Source organism: Balaenoptera acutorostrata, chromosome 19 (assembly GCF_949987535.1).
Source record: "Balaenoptera acutorostrata chromosome 19, mBalAcu1.1, whole genome shotgun sequence".
Taxonomy (NCBI): domain Eukaryota; kingdom Metazoa; phylum Chordata; class Mammalia; order Artiodactyla; family Balaenopteridae; genus Balaenoptera; species Balaenoptera acutorostrata.
In genome coordinates, this window is record NC_080082.1 from 31,425,947 (window position 1) to 31,447,785 (window position 21,839).

Genomic DNA, 21,839 nt, shown 5'->3' on the forward strand with positions numbered 1-21,839 from the left:
TTGGTGAGTGTACTGTTGAATGTGTGCTCAGTACTACTAGATAACATGTTTTAGACACATAATTATTTTAACATTGTGTTAAGACTGTATGTACCCTGGGCAAGATCCAGGTTCTTGGACTTGTTTATCTTCTGTGTGAGGACAACTAACTGTCCGATGCCAAAATACAATGAACTTTCAAATATCAAAGAGGAAAATTAAGTATTTCAGGTCCTCAGCTGGTTTACAGATGTGTGAGCTTTGTAGTCCATTTTCTGGTTCCAGTAGGGCGTTGTGACAATTTTTCCAATATGTGTATACTAGATAAGTTTTGGAAGTAAAATTACTTACTTTAAATACTGAAATAATTTTCTGAACTTAAAATTTTTGTTTATTTTTCTTAGAAAATGAAGTCTAAAACCAAGCTTCACAATTTTTAAAGTACTTTTGAATGTAAAACGTATTAAATTAAGGAACCTTTCTCTGTCAGGAAAATAAATGCCTTTTGAAAACAGGTATTCATTTAGATCTATGATTAACCTTTAACAAGATCTTCCTGTTAAATTGTACGTTTGCTTTAATCTCAGTAGGAAAAATACAAACTAGTATTGCAGCATATAGAGTTTCTATATACCCTGTGGACGTTAAATGATCTCTTACAGCTAAAGGCACATCTGCAACATATTTAAATGCCAGCTTTGGGCATTATTAGTATAAAATGCTAAGTCACTTTTTCTGGAAATATTTTGAAAAGTCTGAACTCCAGGAGGAAACTCCAATAAATGGTAATCTTATGATACCATTTGTTTCGAGGGAGTGGTGGAAAGATGAGTGGCTGTATGGCATATTTTTCATTTAGTGAAAAATAGTATGATAGTCCTCCTTCAAATATGTCTGAAGTTTGGTGGTGGAACAATGGCTGTGCTAAAGACTGATGTCCTCTGTACCAAGTTTCAGGACACCGTAAAATGATATTAAATTCATATCATCAGTCGTTGTAGAAGTGACAAAAGTCGTCAAATCTGGGGCTCCCTTCAAACTCTGAGAGTCTGTGCATTTATGAAAGTTCAAGAATGACTACTGGTTAGTTTTAAATAATAAATCTATCCTAAGTGTATAATAAACTAAAAACCTCAGTGACTGATATGCAAGTGTGTAAATTTTTTTCTACGTAACATTTAATGAAAAACTGTAGTCCCACCACAGATTTTTTTCCTTTTGTCTTGCATTTTTTATTCTGTCTCTCTCTTTTTCTTAAATACGTCATTGAAGGTCAAACATTCGGGACAACGTAGAAATGATTAAGCTTCATAAGCAACTAGTGGAGAAAAGCAATGCTCTTTCAGTAATGGAAGGAAAATTTATTCAGCTTCAAGAGGTACCGTGATAATTTATTTTATTATGGTGATACATAGATACCAAGGTTCGAAAATAGTGTTCAACTTTTTTTTTTTTAAGTAGAATGGTCATAACACTAAAAAGTAGTTTTTAAAGATTGCTCTTTTTATTCTCAAGTGTGTAGAATTTCACTTCCTGTATGGTTAACTATTTATAACTTAATAACTAAAGAAATAACTAACTGCTTAGACTTTTTATAAATATCTGTGTCATCTTAAAATAATAAACACATTTATCATAAAGCATCTCATGTCAAGAAAATTTATTTTTAACTCCTTTTATCTGGAATCATATGGGCACATAACACTGAAGGTTTAGATGTATTTGCATATATCTTCAGTTCTAAGCATTTTGAAATATCCAAGATAGATCAATGTTAAGAATAGATTAGTAATCAAGTTTTGTTAAATCTTTTTTGATATGTGGTGTTTTGTTTTGTTTTGTCACTACCAGTATCAGAAAATATTTGAATACCCCTCATGTCAACTGTCAGTGTATTTATTTGAAATCCTAACCTTTCGGTTGACAGTACTTGAGACTCTTATCCCCATGGTTGTTTTACCAAGGACTATGGCCGCACAGGAATGTGCCACCAGAGGACTCCTGTTTATTGGCACTGCATAATTAACATAGGTTCTGGAATTAATGAACTCCAAAACATTCCAGATGAGCAGAATTCATAGTAAGCAGTACTTTCTTTGAAGTACTGAAACAAGGAAAGCAGTAAATTGATGCAAAGCGGGTCACCTGAAGCCCAAATTCACTATTGAATTAGATAAATATTTTTCAGCCATACTCTGGGTCATGTTTTCCGTCCTACAGGTACCTCCTTAATGTCAAGTAATACACTAACGATCTTCCATATAAATATGACGGTGTATGAAAGAGAAATTAATTAGAGAGTGGGATTGATAACACTGTCTGCAGATGGATGGAAGAGGGAGATTAAAAATACATGTAGCTGAAAGCCATCTCTAAAAGGCAGCATTAAGAAAGGAATTAAAAAGTGATTTTGCATTCTTTTATCACTTTGACTGTTTTGATTTCCATTTAACAGTGACTCCAGGTATTGGTTTAAATACCATGAATATCAAGTGTCTTCGGTAGCACAGGTACCTCTTTTGGGTAGAGATTTGAGAGGTTCAGACCAACAGCTTCACCGAGATATGAAGCACAGAGAAAGCTGGTTAAAGATACTGTTCTGTGATTATAAGCAAGATTAACAAAAATTGGACTCAAGTAGCTCAATAGCCGTGTTTCTTTTAAACAATTGAAGAACTTCAATAGAAATTTAATGATTTTAATTAGCAGATAAGGCATTACATGTTACGGTCATATGGACTCTATGAAAAGACTTTAGTGTAAGTATGTAAAATTGAATTTAAAACATATTCATAAATAGGTCAATTTTGAAAATTAAGAAGACTTCAGTAACTATTTTACTGAATTGAAATTCTTAATTGTATTACAATTAGAAGCTAACCTTCCAAGGCTGTTTATATGGTGTGGTGACAGATCTTTTCAGTTTGAATATCTATGGTCAGCATTTATTTTTAACCCATGCAGCAGCATTTTTGGACAGCATGTCTAACCACTGTAACCACAGCAAAAAGAAAAAATAATTACTTGCTAAAACTAATTTACTCACTGGTCACCGTCAACAAGTCAGAAAACTAGGAGGAAATAAAATAAAGGACAAAAACAGCCTACATTGTGTGACTCTGTGCTAAAATATTTTCTTCCTCATGATACACTTTGGCCAAGAGTATCCTTTATGGAGACATTATACATTGTATAATGGCACATTAATATAGTAGCACATATACATTGTTTGTGAGATAAAGAGTAAACAATATAACATGGACTTCAGGAGTAAATTCATTTATGGAATGGTAATCATTCATTCAAAGCAGAATCCAAAAATAGTTTTGAAAGAATTTTCCTTTTGTTTTTTAGAAGCAAAAAACTCTCCGGATCAGCCATGATGCCTTGATGGCAAATGGAGATCAGCTGAACATGCAGCTTAAAGAGCAGCGTTTAAAATGCTGCAGTCTTGAGAAGCAGTTACGTTCCATGACATTTTCTGAAAGAAGAATAGAAGAGGTAAGCTCCCAAAAAGTTTAGCCATCCTTTGCATTAACACTTCTGTGTAACTGTTTCGAAAAAGTAAAATAGAGACATTTTAAATATTATATTGACTTAAAAATCCTAAACTACATGCATGGCACTTTGAGCATAGCAAAATATAGTCAATATATTATGTGCATGGCAAATCGGTACTTAAAAATACTTGCAAATGTGCTGAGATCCACTATTTATCTAAAGGATTAAGGATCCTTGAGGAGACAGCAAACCATAACATTTTTAAATGAACAAATGCCAGATTACCTGAGGAACTTAACTTTCTCAGCCTTAACAGCTTATTAGTCATTTGAGATGTCAGAACAATTATAGGAACAGATCTGTCTCTAAGGAGAAGGATGTTCTGCCCTCCAACATCAGCAATTTTGAGAATTTTTTTTTTCTAGGAAGTTGTTTCAAAACTCATCTTCCTATTCATGTTGCTTCTCATGTTTCCCAGCTAGCGCAATCTTTTTCTGCAGTCTGTTAAACTTGTCCTTAAACAGAATGGAAATGAAATAAGATGTCTACATTCTGTTCTCGTCTTGGAAGAATCTTTTACGGTGTCTCACACTAGCATCAAAAGAATTTTGAGAAGAGAATGAATTTTAAGAGTACTCTGATCCATGGGAAAAGGTTGTAACAACAAAATATACTGGTGAATGAAACGTAAATACTAGAAATAAATACAGAAAGCTACATTTCAGTTATCAAGATATAATTATTACCCTGAGTTTATTTCTAAAAATATTATTCATTGGGATAAAACAAGGTATACGATTTTATTTGTTCATTCATTTGAAAGATGTCCTACTGGCTCTTTGTAAATTCCAAGTAACATGAGAAATTGTGTTTTCAGAGTAAATAGTGATTGACACAAGTTGTCTGAACCACAAACCAAAAGAAAAGTTAATCCTTTTATTTTGGGGAGCCAACTGGAAATTAACACAAAATGAATATAATGATGGAATTCATCGCAGAGGACAGTAAAAAATATTATGTTTCCCCAAACTTAATAGCAAGCTTTTAACACGTTCTTTATTGAATTTTGGTACATGTTGCCATAAAGCAGTGCATACGTTCCTACTAAATTAAAACAGAAATATTAATTTCATGTTTACTTAACAACTTGGAAGAAAAACAATGCTAAATTAAATACAGACGATATAAGTGGACTAGTTCACAGCTGCAATTTAGAAATCAAGACATGTTAGCCTCCTCACATGCTTTTTTTAATCCCCACATGGTTTTATACACCTAATGCGTAATTTTCATTTCAGCTGCAGGATAGAATTAACGATTTAGAAAAGGAACGGGAACTTTTAAAGGAAAACTATGATAAACTTTATAACAGGTAAATCATGATTCCATGTGTTCTCTCCTTCTCTTGTTTGAGATCTTTTCTATCAAAACATTGGATATCAGAATACCTAATACTGATTAAAGAATTAGCAACAGATGATTGCAAGAAATCTATGTATGTTATAAAAGAAAAATAAGCTTTTTTAAGAGATAGGTAATAAGTTCTTTAACCTGAGTAGCAGTCTGTTACTAAGAAAACCATATCACTGTTGTCAGTAACAACTGCTATCATTTATTGAACACAAACTGTAAGCTAGCAGGCACTATGCTAAATACTCTGCATACATCGTTATAAATTCCTCACAACAACTTGGAAATGTAGGTATTATTAATGCACATTTTGCAGACAATGAAAATAAAAGAGAATTAAGTAAATTTGCCTATGTTCTTAAAGCTGGGAAGTAGTAGAGATTGTATTTGAACCTCTTTTGGTCTCTCCAAGCCCTTGTTTCTTCTGCTGGGCTACCCAGCCTATTAGCTTCGTGTGATTCTGTTGGTGGAAAGCAAAGGTATTTGCTTACAATTTTTTCTATTTCTTAAAACGAAAAACACACGCATCTTTATCTTAAGATGAATTTTAAAGAGCTGCTTTACTTTTCTTTTTTTATCTGCTTCATAATTATGGTATTTTAAAAATTAATCCCTTCTGGTAATGTTAGAAACAGAATTCTACTCCACAGCGAAGTTTACTTAAATGATACAGATATGTGTGTATTTTTAAGTCTTTTCAGTATATGATACTGATAAATGATAAATACAGGTTTACATGAAAGTAAATTTTATATATATTGAAATATATATGTTAGAGCTGATATTCAGCAGTTGCTTCTAATTGATCATATTCGGAAACATCAGAAAATAGCCATCTGATCTACAGTTATACCTTTAACTTTTTAACCATGTTTTATGTTTGATATGTTTTGCAAACTAAATTTACATTTTATAAATTAAACAAATTATACCAAAGAATGTAGGGAGAGGCTTTTATTTTGATTTACTTTGAAGAGATAACTAAATTAATGTTACGCATCATTCCAGCGGTATGTATCATGTATGTTGCTTATACTAATGTTGATTATCTTTGCACAGGGGCTCATTATATTAAGGGTTACCAATAGTGGGTTGAGACCTCAGTTAAAGTAACATCCTGTGCTCTCCAGCAAGGATAGACTGGCTAAACAGCTTTATGTGGAATTTGCCTTGCACCCCCTCACAGATCATTTGGCCTCAGTGCTTTGTTCTGGTCCCACTCTCATCAGCCCTGATTAATTTTACCTAAAGCATTTATTATACCTCCTATTTTATGGTATTTCTGTCTCTATAGAACAATGCATAGGTTTATAGTGATATATACCTAAGTAGTTAGTAGTTGTATGTTTGAAATTTTAAAATTTCATTATACGGAGAGATCATACCGCTACCATATTATATGGCAGAGAAAATAATGTTATCCCCATATCTTATAAATGAGGGAATTGAGACTCAAGAAAAATTAAGAGACTTGTACAGAGTCACACAGCGTTGCCGAGACTCCAGTACAGGACTAAAACCCATTTCTTTTGACTCTAAAACTTGAATTTTTTTTTCTCTGTGCCTATCTCTGATTTTAATTGCAATGGAAAATTGTATATGCAAAAGGGAAACATTCATGGAATAACAGGACTGTCACACATTTAGAAATTTTTATTGATTTCTATTTATCTTAACATCTTGTAATTTCAAGTAATTTAACATGGTCTTAATACATGAATATAAGTGCCATTTGGTCATTACTTATACATTTTCTACTTCCCCTCAGTTTGAGAATTTACTGAAAGTACTTTCTTGTAATAAAAAACATTAAACTTAGTTGGGAATAATGCATAAATGAAATTTTAAGAAAGACATGTTTTTCTCATATTTAGTTTATCACCATGAAACTTTATCTTTCCATATTAGAAGATGATCTAAGAGTGTAAATCTGACTTTGAAGGGTTTTTATTTTTAATGTTTTGCGCTTGAGCAACCTTTTTTTTCCTGTCACGTTAAAAACAGACTTCATTATGCTGCTTACACTTGAATTTTGTGTGAGGTGTATGGAAGTAAATGTGTATAAATGAGTGTCAAAACATTTGTGTCAAAAAAAAATGTCACTTAGGTACAAAACCCAGCAAGCACGTGTGATAGTAAATAGAGCTATAAAATTCTCTAATACAGTTTTTTAAATATATAATGTGTTTTCAGAAGCATAGTTGGAAAAACTCTACAAAAATCAACATCCTCCCCAAGATTCTTTACAGCTCTTGTATTTCATGGCAGTGTTATTCATCATTGCCAAATAACTAATGCTCATCACAAACTACATATATTCCCTGTTTGGTTAGTCATAGTGATAGCATGTTTTTAAAAGGAGAGCATTTGTTTGTTATTCAAAATTGGCTAGTTTTCAGGAGAAAAATGTGATGTGCAGATTGCATTCTCATCTTCCTTTTTCAAATGATATTTTGAATGTGTTTATTATTTGACATATGACATATTAGAGAATCATCTGGTAAGGTAAAATCTTCATGTTAGTATTTGGTATGAGCCTTTTTTAATATGTTATAGCATGTTTGATACTATGCCAAGAAATAAGTATAACTTTAAGAAATGTTCATTTAAAAAACTCAGAATAAAATTTTTGCAATTAAGTCTTTCTATTTGGTCAGAGAGAAATTCTATACTATAATATAGTACAGCTGGGTCCCATTTTTGAAGTTAGTATATAGTTTTAGGGTGATATAGCTGATGAATGCAATAGTCCTTCAACTATAATGTATATCGGTAACCTGGAAAACAGTAAAATGGAGGTTTCACCAACCCTGTGAAACCTCCCCACCTGTCCTCCTCCCCATCCCCCAATGCCATCCAATTCAGATTCAGTCAATTTGAGTCTGAATCCAGAGACTCTTGTTAAAGGTGATTTTAAGGTATTAACTCCCTGAGAGACACTAATCTAATAGCTATTTAAAAGAAGAGTTGGTCCAGTTTTTGAAGATGATATTAACTGTTTTAAGACTTGGATGATTCAGGTTTTTACAATGTGATAGTCACCTGCTATCCAGAATTTCAGGGAGCACTGCTGACCACCCGTAGACTCTCTGTGCTCCATTTCTGTAAAGCAGGGGTCCCCAACCCCCTATTAGGAACCAGGCCGCACAGCGGGAGGTGAGCGGCAGGGAGCGAGCGAATCTTCGTCTGCCGCCCCCCATCGCTTACATTACCACCTGAGCCATCCACCCCCCACCCCTGTCCGTGGAAAAATTGTCTTCCACGAAACCAGTCCCTGATGCCAAAAAGGTTGGGGACCGCTGCTGTAACGTGAACACCTGTCCCCTACAACCTTCTAGGAGACATGAAAGCTCATATGATCCTAAATGAGCACTTCATGCTTCCCAGAAATCAAACTGAGTACATTTGGGGCATCGTTTTTCCTTTAGTAAGTGAAATATCCCCATGTTAAGATGCATTTAATTTCCACTAGGCCTAACTAAAGTACCTATGGATTTCTTTATGGATGATTAGACCTTATTCTTCCCTATCTCTCACATTAGGATACCCTTGAACATTGGAATAAAAGGAATTCTTTCCATAAGAAAAAAGACCTTAGGGTGGAGATGAATTCTTCATCTCTTTTTTTTATCTTATCACGTTGTTGATCAAGGGTGTGTATTTACAGTATGCTGACCCATGACTGCCAATGGACTGCCAATGGACATGCCAATGACCACAGGAACCAATGGGCATTCCACTGAAGATTGATATTTTATCACTCCGGCAACATAATGTAACAATGAAATGTGCACAAAGACCAACTATGATCCCCTCCTCAGTTGTCACTGTAGGCAATGTACAAAAACATTTTCATGAATAAAAGGTTCTCAAAGACTGTTCTCATATGCAGATTTAATCATGTACACAGCCTCTACAAAGAAAATGGAGCCAGATGTGGTTTACCATTTATAGTTACACAGATGGCTCCAAGCATAGAGGAATACAGTAAATTCAAAAGGAATTCCTCATGAAACTCCAGTGGAATGTAATCCTAAATTTAGAGGGAAGATAGCAGTGGACTAAATTCAGAGTGACTTATGCTGATTTACACTAGTATTTTGTGGGTTTGGAAAAACCAGGCTGCTAAATTGTTCTTAATTTAAACACATACAGCTTCTGATGTTTCTGCCAGATTAACTGTTGGTGATCTTTTTTGCTGGTACTAATGCTGTTGGAACACTACTGTTTCTAATTTTTAGCAGCTGATATAATGTATGGTTGTGCCTATTTCATCATGCTAATTTTTTTTCCGGGTAGTACATACTTTTAATAATAAGAGACACACACACACATGCATACACACATATACACTCACATGTGTGTATATATGTGTATGTGTTTGGTATATATACTTTGAAATATATTTGTTCTTTATCAAAAAATGAAAATGTAAGGGAATATTCTTTACTTTAGTATTTAAAGTACATATTTGGATTTCATTTAAACCTAGGTAACTCTACCTTTGATAAAATTAGCTTAAAACATTGGTATACCAGATCCATGTATTTTTAAGGTTCCATACATGAAATGAGAACACTGATCGAAGAAACAGATGTCATATTTAGAGAAACTTCTAGAATTCCATTTATTTTTAAGGTCATGTTATTTTAAATGCAATAAAAACATTCAGACTGTAAAATAAATACACAGTTTTTTGTTCTTTTGAAAGCTATGCCTCCCAGAAAAGTATCTCTTTTGGAATAAAACCTCAGACTAGCTGGGAGCAACATTAAGAGCAATTTTCAATAAGAAGTTTCTTTTCCATTTACTTCATCATGGGTACAAAACCAGATTTTGTAAATTTCTGGTTCCTTTACTGGGTTTAAAATAAGCAGAAGGGTCAAAGCTGCTGATAATTATTCAGTCATATCAAGCTTCACAGATAATAGTTTTCTGCTGAAATACAGATCAAGATCAGTTTTTCCAAAACCTGGCTATCACCTGGGGGAAACTATGAATCCCTGGGCCCCAGAATCTGCATTTTTTTAACCTAGCACCAGTGTTTCATGTAGGCCAGCATTTGGGAACCACTGGCCTAAACGAATGTTTACTGTGTAGCTTCCGCATACCATTTAGTTATTTTTCAGCTGATTCTTCCAATATCCTGGGTCTGATCATTAGTAGATTTTCATGATAGTTTAAACTGCTACACTTTTATTGAGGAATAAAAATTCTATCTACATCATTCTTATCAAGGTGTTCTTATTGGGTTTTCACCCCAGTCATGTGTTATGAGTAAAACCGTTTGCCCTTAGCCTATTGCTGTTTGCTTTTTAGGACAAAAACTGCATGATCATTGCTTCTTAATATCAGAATCGCTGTCTTATAATTCAAAACGCTATCATTTTGTGGCCAGTATTTTGTAAATATGTTATTATCACAGACTCTTTAAAAGTTTCAAATTCTGGAATTAAAGATCAGGTGGGGAGTCCCTTTTCTCTGTATTAGGGTTTATTCATGGGGAGAATGGTTTTGTCCAATGTCTGCTGCTGAGGTTTGGAACTGTGGATTCCTCTGGAGTATGTACAGTATCTGAATTCCTTTACTAGTCCCACAAAAGCTGCACACTGCCAACTTTTCTGACTTTAGAGCTCTAAATTAAGGCCAGTTCCTTTGCTCATCCCACAAACTCTTTCATGTTCCCTAACCGCAGCCTGAGAAAGGCGCCTTGGTTTCAACAGCAGCAGACCAGCATATGTTTACTTAATTCCTAAGACATGATGACAGTGGTCTCTGTGCCACTAAAAGCTTTTCTCTTTATTATTTTCGGTTGGAGCTGATTTCCAAGCTCTCCTTGCCTGTCGCGTGTGTTTTGCAGTGCCTTCAGTGCTGCCCATGAAGAGCAATGGAAGCTAAAGGAACAGCAGCTGAAAGTACAGATTGCTCAACTCGAGACTGCCTTAAAATCCGATTTAGCAGACAAAACTGAAATCCTTGACAGATTAAAAACTGAAAGAGGTACATATAAAATGACTACTGACTTACTCATTTCAGACATGCATGTTATTCATTGTTATTCACTGACTTGATAAGTACTTATTACAGTGCCTGCTGTTTTGCCAGGCACCTTGCTGCGTACTAGGGACACAGCCTATATTAACAGTCATCCGCTTTTATGAGTTTATTGATTGCTCAAAACTTCCCTTTACTCAGCTTAGCGTATATGCCAAAGGAATTATTTTTTCTCAGAGTTACTCTTGTTCAGGTTGTCTTTAATTTGTTTAATTTTCCTGAATTTATTCAAGAGTCAACAAGTGTTTATTAAGCCGCAGTATGTGCTAGGCACTATTCTAAGTTCTGGGGATACAGCAATGACTAAAACAAAGACCTGGTCCTCATGCAGCATAAATTCAACAGGGAGAAACTGGCAGTAAGTAAATAAATATGTGATAACATCAGGTGGTGGCAGGTGCAGTGGAGGAAAAAAAAAGGCAGTGTAAGACAGCCGAGGACGGCAGAAGTCTTGCTTGGCTGTTTTTGATCTGATAGTGAGATGGCTAATTCTGCTCTGTGACAGAGAACTTAAATAAAGAAGCCTTGTCAAGATGTCCCTGCTAAAATAATAATCATTAACAAGTTACACGTTATGATTCCCAGATCTCACCCTTCTTGTCTCACAGAAGTAAAATAATTATAATTAATCTGCTCTACTATATTATACACACATATACACACAAATGCACAATCAGGGAAGTGAATTAATTGCTCCAAGTGTTGCATCTGTTTGCTCAGCCAGTAGGTAAACCCAGCGATGTGATAATAAGGTTGCTCCTTTTGAACACTTGCAATTCAGTTGCATGAGAACATTTAAAAGTTTAATGCAGACTCAGTTAAAAAAACAATTACATATCTAGTCAGTACTCTCTATATTGATTTAGATCACAATGCCATATTTCATTAACTCTAAAGACTTTTTTTCCCATTTTAATATCTCTGAAATTGGGAAGCATCTTATAGGTGATAACATTTTTTAAATTATGGTGTAACTTTTTTTATCGTTTTAAGAAGTCTGAAATTGGAACACATCTTATAATCAGTGGGGTCTTAATTTCAATGAAATATGTGTGCAGTATTTATTTACCAAGTGGTTTAAATGATGACAGACGGTTTATGAAATTTTCTCCAGAAGACTGTGAGTAGAATAAAATGATGACATGATTTCTGACTGGGTGGATATTTTAAAGTTTTTATGTCAAAGATTCTTAGTTCCTAACTTTAATATGTAGTGTTAAATACCTAACAGAGTGCTTTGTTTAGTAGTTGCTCAATAAATTCTTCCACTGAAGTGGAAGTGCTCTGTATTTCCTCTCTCTTTTCTTTCTTAAGGAAAGAGAAATGAAATAAACCTTTCTTGTTTCTGTGCTTTCTGTACTTCCCTAGATATCAAAAATTCCAAAACTCTTATCTTTACACATTTGAATTGGTCTCTGGTAAGAAACTCTTAAGAGGATAGAATCTTGGTGGTCTTTTATTTTTAAAACCTATTTATTACTGTTGGATTAATTCTGGGGGTTCTTTTCAGTCCCACAACCCTCAAGGTTATCACTATTAATATTTTTACATATGTCCTTCCAGAGTTGTTTCTATATGTATACATACAATTTTATAATGTGCTTTTTTATTTACTGTATTGTGAAATCGTTCCTTCAGTATAAATATAAATCCGCATCATCATCATTTATAATGGGTGTCATAGTTTTCCAGTGTGAGGATGTACCATAGATTGTTTAACAATCTTCTCTTGTTGAATTTTTAAATAGCTTCAGCTTTTTTAAGTACCCTGAACATCTTTCTACACAAATCTTTACACATTTATCTGATTATTTTCTTAAGAAAAATTGCTAGAACTGAATCTTTCTTTTTAATGCAACTGTTATTTTAGTTATTTTTGCTTGCATACCTGAAATTTACAGGTCTAATAATTTCAGTTTTTGTTTCTTTGTGAAAATGCTAAAATAGATTATAAGAAAAATAATACAGCCTTTAAACAATTTTTTCCAGGAAAATACTAAACAAAAAATTGAAGTTGTCTATTTAAGGAAATCTTTTAATATTTAGAAGGTTGCTTTTTTGTATTACAGATTTCAAAATTGTTTAATTTTACTTTGAAGTCTCTTCACACATTTACCTTTTCATGTATCAAGTGTTCTCTGCCAGAAGATGTTTCCCTGGCTTCTTGTAGTCATTCATCTAACTGGCAAATTATTTTTAGAGAATACTCACCTCTTTATTCAAGGTACAAATTAGTTTCAGATTGTGCGAATATGTGGGGGAAGGATATGTAAATACAGTTTGCATTTGGTTAATGCTTAAATTAACTGCATGTGTTTAAGGGCCTGCTTTTGAAAGTTCCTTTCTATCTTTAGCTGAAATGCATAATTCAGCATAATGCATATGGTTATATTGATCACAGCTGAAGATATTAGCACAAAGGAGCTCTGAAAATTGTTTAGTTGAATTGTTCTCTGCACTCTGCTTATTAATGGTGTGCTTGAAGAACATAATTTTAAAAGAGTGAAATGTTATCTCATTTGAATAAAATGCTGTTTAGCTTAACCTGCTTTTTGTCAAATCATAAGGTAAGGAGGTTATTTTTCATCTTGTACAGGGTGCTTTGATTTTTCATATTATAATTCAGCAAGTCTATTTCCTCTTTGAACTATAATGTCTCCATACTTTTTAAAGTCCCAGGAGTGACATCCCCAGTAAACAGTTTAAGAAAGGAAAAATGTAGTAGATAATTCTACATAAAATTCAGTAGAGAGAAAGTTACTGGTGCTCAGTAGTATCTTCTCCCACTAATAAGTTATTTTCCCACTAATAAAGCCCTGGTTTTAAAAATACCAGTTAAGTGGGAACATAGTTGTTGAACGAAAAATCAGAAAAGGAAGAAATATTTGAGTAAGTTTATTTATACCAGTAGCGTATTATTCTCAGGACCCTGCTCTGAAAAATTGAAAGCATAGAAGACAGCATAGGAATAATATACACTGCGTCTGGATGAAGATGGAACGGTCATGTCCTTACACTTTTGGTTCCCCTCAGAACCCCTAAAAGTTTCACTAGCCAGAGAAGGAAATTACATTATCCTCAGGACCTTGGTTTTACTTCTTGCTGACTACATTCACCTCCTTTTTTGTTACCTAGTCATTCTATCTGGATGTTGTTTTAACCTAATCAACATCAAATAAAGGGTTCCACGTTCTTACTCTGCTCTCTAACCAAAAGAGCAAGTTTATCTCATAAGAATTCATATTTATTATTAATCCTAATTTTTAGTTTAGAGATAAATGTTTGATCTTTCCCTTAAAAATTTCCAAAAATTGTTCACATTTGGAAATTCTTTCATTTAATTCACTGAATATTAGTAATTTGTACTCTAGGATAACCTTCTAACCTCTTATCAATAAGAAAAATATTTACATATTTGTTATTAAAATGGCTCTACATACCCTAGGGTAACTTTTTTTTTTTTTTTTTTTTTTTACTTTTTAGTTTGCCAGAAGTATGTTATATTAAAACTATTCAAATTTAGTTCATTTCTTCTTAACTGTGTAATTTACAGTTTTTACTTACATATAGCATTTATGGCTTGGGAACACAAAGCTTTATAAAAGTCAGAAACATATTTTTGTATAAAATGCAGTCAGTGTGCAAATGTATTCATGTAAAGAATTCTTGGCAAATACGTTGATTTCCCTTTTTTTAAGAAAAGGAATGATGATCATAAATCTTTGTGAGCAGGATGAAATTAGTAGAGACACTTTGGATAACATGGTTTAGAGTCAATCCACAGGGAGCCAACAAAGGAGAATACTTGACCACCACAACGAACTCTAGTAAAGAAGTACACTTAAGAACATAGGACTAAAGTGTAGATTTGTTAGCTAGCTATTATGCTTTCTTTTTTTTTCAGTTAAGCATGTTTAATGCAGAGAGTGAAAAATTAGTCTCTCTATGGATTTGCCATCTTCTGTAGCTCTACCCTATACGCCTGCTTGTGGGTCATGGCAAATGAGCACATAGGCAAACGTAACCTATCTCCATTCCTAATTAATAGTGTGAACTCTGTGAATAAAGAACACACATGAATTATTATTGATACTACCATGCACTGGTTGAGAATCCATTTCTCCTCTCTTAACAGATTTATTAAAAATGGGGTTGATTATAATTCCATAATTCCAGAGTTATTATCAGAGAAATTATCTTGTTTTAATAAAAAGACTTTATGCTGAATTAGGAAAAGATAACTCAAGGAAGTCAATTAGAAAAAACTAAAAGAGAAAAATTTTTTTTGCATGCCTTTCAGGACCCTTAATAAGTAAGTAAAAATCATAGATTTAGAAGCATATTTTCTTAGGTATTTTAGATAGAATGTTCCTTTGAAGTTCCAGAGGCCACAATTTCCTTACATTAATACTGTGAAACTAAGTCCTAAGTTTTTGATAAGCAAGTGAATCATATGGTAGACACATGATAGTGTTCATTTGTTCCTCATTCCCCCGCTGCCTTAGTCTAAGGTGCTAGCTCAATTTCCTCTCTGGCCAGAACAATGCTAGATCGAGCTTGCTGTGTATCATGAATTAAGTCAATTTAAAATGTGTTCTTATACCTCATTCTCACTTACCTTTCAAATTGTGTCTACTTCATTTTTAAGACCAAAATGAGAAAATCATTCAAGAAAATAGAGAACTACAGTTACAGTACCTGGAACAAAAGCAACAACTTGATGAACTTAAAAACCGCATGAAGTTTTACAACCAGGTGAACTATTTTCTTATTTAGGAAACGAACTCCAGATTGTTATCTAAATATTTTATACGTAAAGAAAACACTATACCACAAAGCAAAAGAATACAAATAGATAACTTAGTTTATTAATTCATGGTATCTTGCAGTTTATGTTCCATGAGGGTAACCTACATAGTTGGAATGTCTCTTGCACTTTCCATTGTGAGCTTTTACTTATCTGTCTTTTGCAGGAGAGTGATATTAATGCTGATGAATTGAGTGAAGCTCTCCTGCTTATAAAGGTAACTTTCTAAACTTCATCATGAATTTCATGTCTACATATAACTGTTTCAGCATAATGATGACCCTTATCTGTAACCTTTATACTTGGAGAATGAATTATTCAGGAAAAGTGGTCAGGTGACATTTAGTTACAGCATATACATATTTCATAATGACATCAAAATTACATTAAAGTAGACCTCAAAAACTCTTATTTAAAGCACTTTCCCCAACTGTAACAAACATTTTACTTTTATATGCCCCACTATAAAGCTAGCCAGCAATTTTCTGTCCTAAGAGACCTTGGTGCACCCTATTATCTTAAGTAAAATATTGAATTATATATGTCACCAGAAGATATTTTCCAGTTCTAGAATATTCTGTTATTTACAAGAAGACACAGAAAGTACATTTCTTTCCTTTTAGATCATCATGGTATAGATTTTAATCAAATGAAGACTAGAAATAAACGTACATGATTCTTTTTTACTTCGTGAAGTAATAAACTGTTTTTTTATTTCTCTGTAATTGTCCCAAATGTCTATCCAAATATGTATTCTATATCAGGACTGCTTTATTCCTAATGGAAGATGGAAATATATCTGTTTTCAATTAATGATTGTTTCTTACTATATCCATATTAATTCACAGTTACATTTTAGAAACTCTTGTTTTGGTAATATGTTTTTGTTTTAGGCTCAAAAATCACAAAAAAATGGAGACCTTTCTTTTTTAGAGAAAGTAGACAGTAAAATTAATAAAGATCTAGAACGCTCCATGAAAGAGCTGCAAGCAACTCATGCAGAAACAGTGCAAGAGCTTGAAAAGACAAGAAACATGCTAATTATGCAACATAAAATTAATAAAGATTATCAGGTAATATTATACACTAAATCGGGAGGATAGGTTTCCCATAATATTCTACTGATGATTTACATTTCAAAGCAGTATCATGTATTAGCGTCTGTTATAATCTATTATCATGTATTACCACATGCCTGGAATTTAGCCTTGTACCTAGATACTCCCGACTAACGAGTTCTAAAACAAGTAATTTTTTCAGTGCCTGGTTTTAGAGAATGAATCATGGCGACGTATTCACCAACGCCGGCACGCTCTGCAGTTGGTCCTGCCACAGCCGCCTGTTATATTAGCTTCTAACAAATGGGGCACCACTCCTTAAAAGGGACCCAGAGTTTTGTGGGTTTTACTCCTGGTTAATGAACACTGCCAAGCATAATTTTCTAAACTGTAAGCTCTTTGAAGTCAGGAAACAACGGCTTATAGCTCCCGGTATCCATCCCCAGGATCTAAAAAATGCTTGAATCATAGTTGCTTTAACAAATGAAAATGGAACAAATCCTGAGTAATGAAACTTGTTATCTCTATTTTTTCAGATGGAAGTTGAGGCAGTGACCCAGAAGATGGAAAATTTGCAGCAAGATTATGAACTCAGAGTGGAACAGTATGTCCACCTTCTTGATATCAGGGCTGCACGCATCCAGAAACTAGAAGGTACAACGTGCACAATTCTTTGTCCACAGTAACTAGAGGAGTGGATTTTTACAACAGTTGAAAATGTCATCCAAATGTACACTCACACTTTCTTTTTGCTCTTTTTTTTCCCAGTTTATTAACTATAATAATAATTTATCAGAAAGGCTGTTTTTATCTGATACTTTTCTACTCAAGAATTTTTAGTAATTCACTACTGCTTTTTGAATTCGGTGTTGCAGGCAAGATTTCAAAGTACTTCATAAAGTACCACAGACTAAATTTAACCACATCATTTCTAATTTCTCTTCTAAGCAAGCTAGGCATCTCAGCCAAACAAGTCTGCTTGCTCTTTGTCAGATTCATCTTGTTCAGTCCCACCACCAGGGCTTTGTCTGCTCCATCTGAACCTCCTTTCCACTCTGACTCCAAGATATACCCTTCCCTGCTTCAAAATCTAACTAAATGCATGCCCATGCCAGAAAGCTGGCTCCAATTACTGCTAGCCACCCCTCTACTTGAAATGCCCTTACAGTGGTTTTCAGACTTTAGCAAGTAAGAAAATTACATGGGGAACTTGTTTCAAAGGTAGCTTCCTGGGCCCTACCCCTGGAGATCTTGGGGTCTCTGATTCTATATATTTAGAAATAATTCCAAGCAATTCAGATGCAGGTGTAAGACTGTACTTTGAAAAACACTGCCTCAGCACTTGCCACTTTTACTCTCAATGTACTCAAAAAATATGTTTAGGGATTGTATTATGTAAGTGTTCTTCACCGGTGCAGTTTTGCATATTCTCTATGACTGCAACATAGTAAGTTCTACAGTGATAAGTACTTTGTCTCTCTTTCATGTTCCCTGCCATACAGTACTTAAATTCAGTGATCTATGCCAGCAGTAATTTTACTCTCTTAAAGATCACTGAGAATCCAAAAGCCCTTATGTTTATATGGGTTATATTCATGATATTTATCATATTAGAAATTAAAAATGAGAAATTTAAAAAATATTTGGCATGCTAAAATAATAATAATTAACCCATTACATGTTAACATAAATTACAGTTTTATTTTTTAATAGGTATATTTTCCATACCAAAGAAGTAGACAAGCGACATGGTTTTAAATTTGTTTAATTGTTTAACATTTTTGCAAATCTTTTCAGCATCTGTCTTAATAGAAAACAGCTGGGTTTTTATATATGCTTCTGCAGTCAATCTGTTATGATATCACACATCACATAGATTCTGGGAAACTCTGTTATACACTTGTAAGAGACTAAGAATGAAAAAGGCCAATAACATCTTAGTATTATTTTTAAAATAATTTTAACCTCACAGACCTCCAGAACAGTCTCAGGGACCCTCAGGGGTTCCCAGACCACACTCTGAGAACCACTGCTCTAAGTAGAAGGGTTCAGTAACTATCTTCATCTGACTGAACAGGGTTTTCCAAAGCCAAAGAGCAGTGTGTCCCTTTTATCTCAAGTAGTACCCAATAAAAATTCACTTAATGAAATTTTCCTGAATAACAGGGAGGTCACATAGTTTGAGATTTTCATTCCTTTCAAGCCTCACTAGGTCTTTACCAATATATTTTATCTGTGTGCTAAATTCATTGATTTATTCCATAAACATGCTCAAGTTCCTAATGTATCCTAAGCAAAGTGCTAGGCAGTGAGAATACAAACAGGGAAAAAGCTCGGGCTTTTTCCTCCAGGAACTTATAAGTTGTGAACAAGTAAGTAGACAGTTATACTTTACTGTGAAGAGTGTGAAGTTAGAAAAATGCAAAAGCTACCAAGGAAACACTGAGGAGAGAATGCCTATTTATACCTGAAGATTCAGGGAGGACCCTACACAGTAGGTTTGGAGGCTTTAAAGATGACAGAATTCACCACTAAGTAAAAACAATGAAAGGCTTTCCAGGAAGTAGATGAAGCAGGTAAAAATGCCCTAAATGTGAAGCACTGCCATTCATTTGAGAAAATGCATGTGGATCTGTCTATTTGGAACTCAGGATTAGTAAATGGAGAAGAACCTGGGTTTAAGGCTGGTAAGAACCAAATCCTGAAGACCCCGTTTGCCACCCTGATGAGTCTGAACCTTATTAACCTACAGAAGCACCAAGGAATTTTTTAGGTAGGGAGTAGTACACCCAGAACTTCATTTTGGAGATTATGCTATAGGTATTGGGAAGAATGAGTAAAATTTGAAGGAAGGGAGGAATTGGGTTCCCTTAATAATCTGGGTAATAAACACTGAGGGTGTAAGTAAGGTAGCATCAGTGGAGATGCAGAGGACAGGGACAAATTTGCTAAAGACTTAGGAAATATTTTTGAATAGCAGTGACCCTACAGATGTGGGGAGAGTAAAAAAAAAAAAAAAAGAGGAACCTAGGATGACACTGTGATATCTAGCTTAGGCAGCTGGATGAAGGCTAACATCATCACTTGAAATTCAAGGTACAGAAATAACTAGAAGACAATATGAGCCATTCTGCTTTGGGTATATTGAGTTTGTTGTGCCTAGGGGATATCTAGATAGAGGGCTCAGCAAACCACTAGATGTGTGGGTCTGGAATTGTGGAAAGAAATCTGAATTAAAAATAGAAATATGAGCATCTTCAGTATATTGATAGTAACAGAAGTCATAAAAGGGGTTATGATCACTAATTATTAGAGAAATGCAAATCAAAACTACAATGAGAAACCACCTCACACCGATCAGAATGGCCATAATTAAAAAGTCTACAGATAACAAACGCTGGAGAGGGTGTGGAGAAAAGGGACCCCGTGTACACTGTTGGTGGGAATGTATGTTGGTGCAGCCACTATGGAAAATAGTATGGAGGTTCCTCACAAAACTAAAAACAGAACTACCATATGATCCAGCAGTCCCACTCCTGGGCATATACCTGGACAAAACTATAATTCGAAAAGATACCTGCACCCCTATGTTCATAGCAGCACTGTTCACAATAGCCAAAACATGGAAACAACCTAAATGTCCATCAACAGATGAATGGATAAAGAGGATGTGGTACATATATACCATGGAATACTACTCAACCATAAAAAAGGATGAAATAATGCCACTTGCAGCAACATGGATGCAACTAGAGAATATCACACTAAGTGAAGTAAGTCTGAAAGAGAAAGACAAATACCATATGATATCCCTTACACCTGGAGTCTAAAATATGACACAAATTAACCTATCTACAAAACAGAAACAGACTCACAGGCGTAGAGAACAGATTTGTGGTTGCCAAGGGGGAGGGGGAGAGGGAGAGGGATGGACTGGGAGTTGGGGGTTAGTAGATGCAAACTATTACATTTAGAATGGACAAACAACAAGGTCCTAATGTGTAGCCCAAGAAGCTATATCCAATCTCCTGGGATAAATCATAATGGAAAAGAATATTTTAAAAAGAATGTATGTATGTGTATAACTGAGTCACTTTTCTGTACAGCATAAATTAGCACAACATTGTAAATCAGCTATATTTCAAATAAATAAAAGGGGGTGTGACTACTCATGAGAATATGTAGACTAAAAAGAGGATAAAAACAGAACCCCAGCAAACTAGCAGAGAAAGAGAAACCCTTAAAGAATAAGAGAGATAGGAGGAGAAGCAGGGCAGACGATGACATGAAAGCTCACAAAAGTTCACAAAAGAGGATGTGGTCATCAGTGTCAATTAAGCAAAGAACTCAAATAACACAAGGACCATTCAATCTAGAAACTGGTTAGTTATCGGTGACCTTTTCTAGAGTAGTTTCACGAGAAAAATAAGGCAGGTGCTTTTTGCAGGAAGTTGAAGAGTGTCTGTTAGATGAGGAATTGTAGACACAAGTATACATTACTCGTTTTAGAAATTTGGATGTAACATGGCGAGGGAAATGTGTATCTAGAAAGAGATACATCTTTTTATTTATTTTTTATTGAAATATAGTTGATTTACATTATTAGTTTCAGGTGTACAGCATAGTCATTCAGTATTTTTATAGATTATACTCCATTATAAGTTATTACAAGATAATGGCTATAATTCACTGTGCTATACAATATATCCTTGTTGTTTATCTATTTTGTATATAGTAGTTTGTATCTGTTAATCCCGTACTCCTAATTTGTCCCTCCTCTTCCTTCTCCCCTTTGGTAACCACAAGTTTGTTTTCTATATCTGTGAGTCTATTTCTGTTTTATTTGTACATTCATTTGTATCATTTTTAGATTCCACATATAAGTGATATCATACACTATGTGCTTTCTCTGACTTACTTCACTAAGTATAATATTCTCTAGGTCCATCCACGTTGCTGCAAATAGCAGAATTTCATTCTTTTTTTGGCTGAGTAATATTCCATTATATATTACACCACATCTTCTTTAT

General features: G+C 34.2%; 1 protein-coding gene across 4 annotated transcripts in view; it reads left to right on the plus strand.

Annotated features, from left to right (window-relative positions):
* The window catches only part of RPGRIP1L (RPGRIP1 like), a 98,622-nt gene that overhangs the window by 23,794 nt on the left and 52,989 nt on the right, over positions 1–21,839 (plus strand). For all 4 annotated transcript variants that reach the window (XM_007167599.3, XM_057534910.1, XM_057534911.1 and 1 more), the window contains exons 7-14: positions 1,252–1,357; positions 3,334–3,480; positions 4,779–4,852; positions 10,751–10,890; positions 15,593–15,699; positions 15,918–15,968; positions 16,645–16,824; positions 17,346–17,463. In XM_007167599.3, the coding sequence (XP_007167661.2) occupies positions 1,252–1,357; positions 3,334–3,480; positions 4,779–4,852; positions 10,751–10,890; positions 15,593–15,699; positions 15,918–15,968; positions 16,645–16,824; positions 17,346–17,463 (923 nt within the window). The remainder of the gene's footprint in view (positions 1–1,251; positions 1,358–3,333; positions 3,481–4,778; positions 4,853–10,750; positions 10,891–15,592; positions 15,700–15,917; positions 15,969–16,644; positions 16,825–17,345; positions 17,464–21,839) is intronic.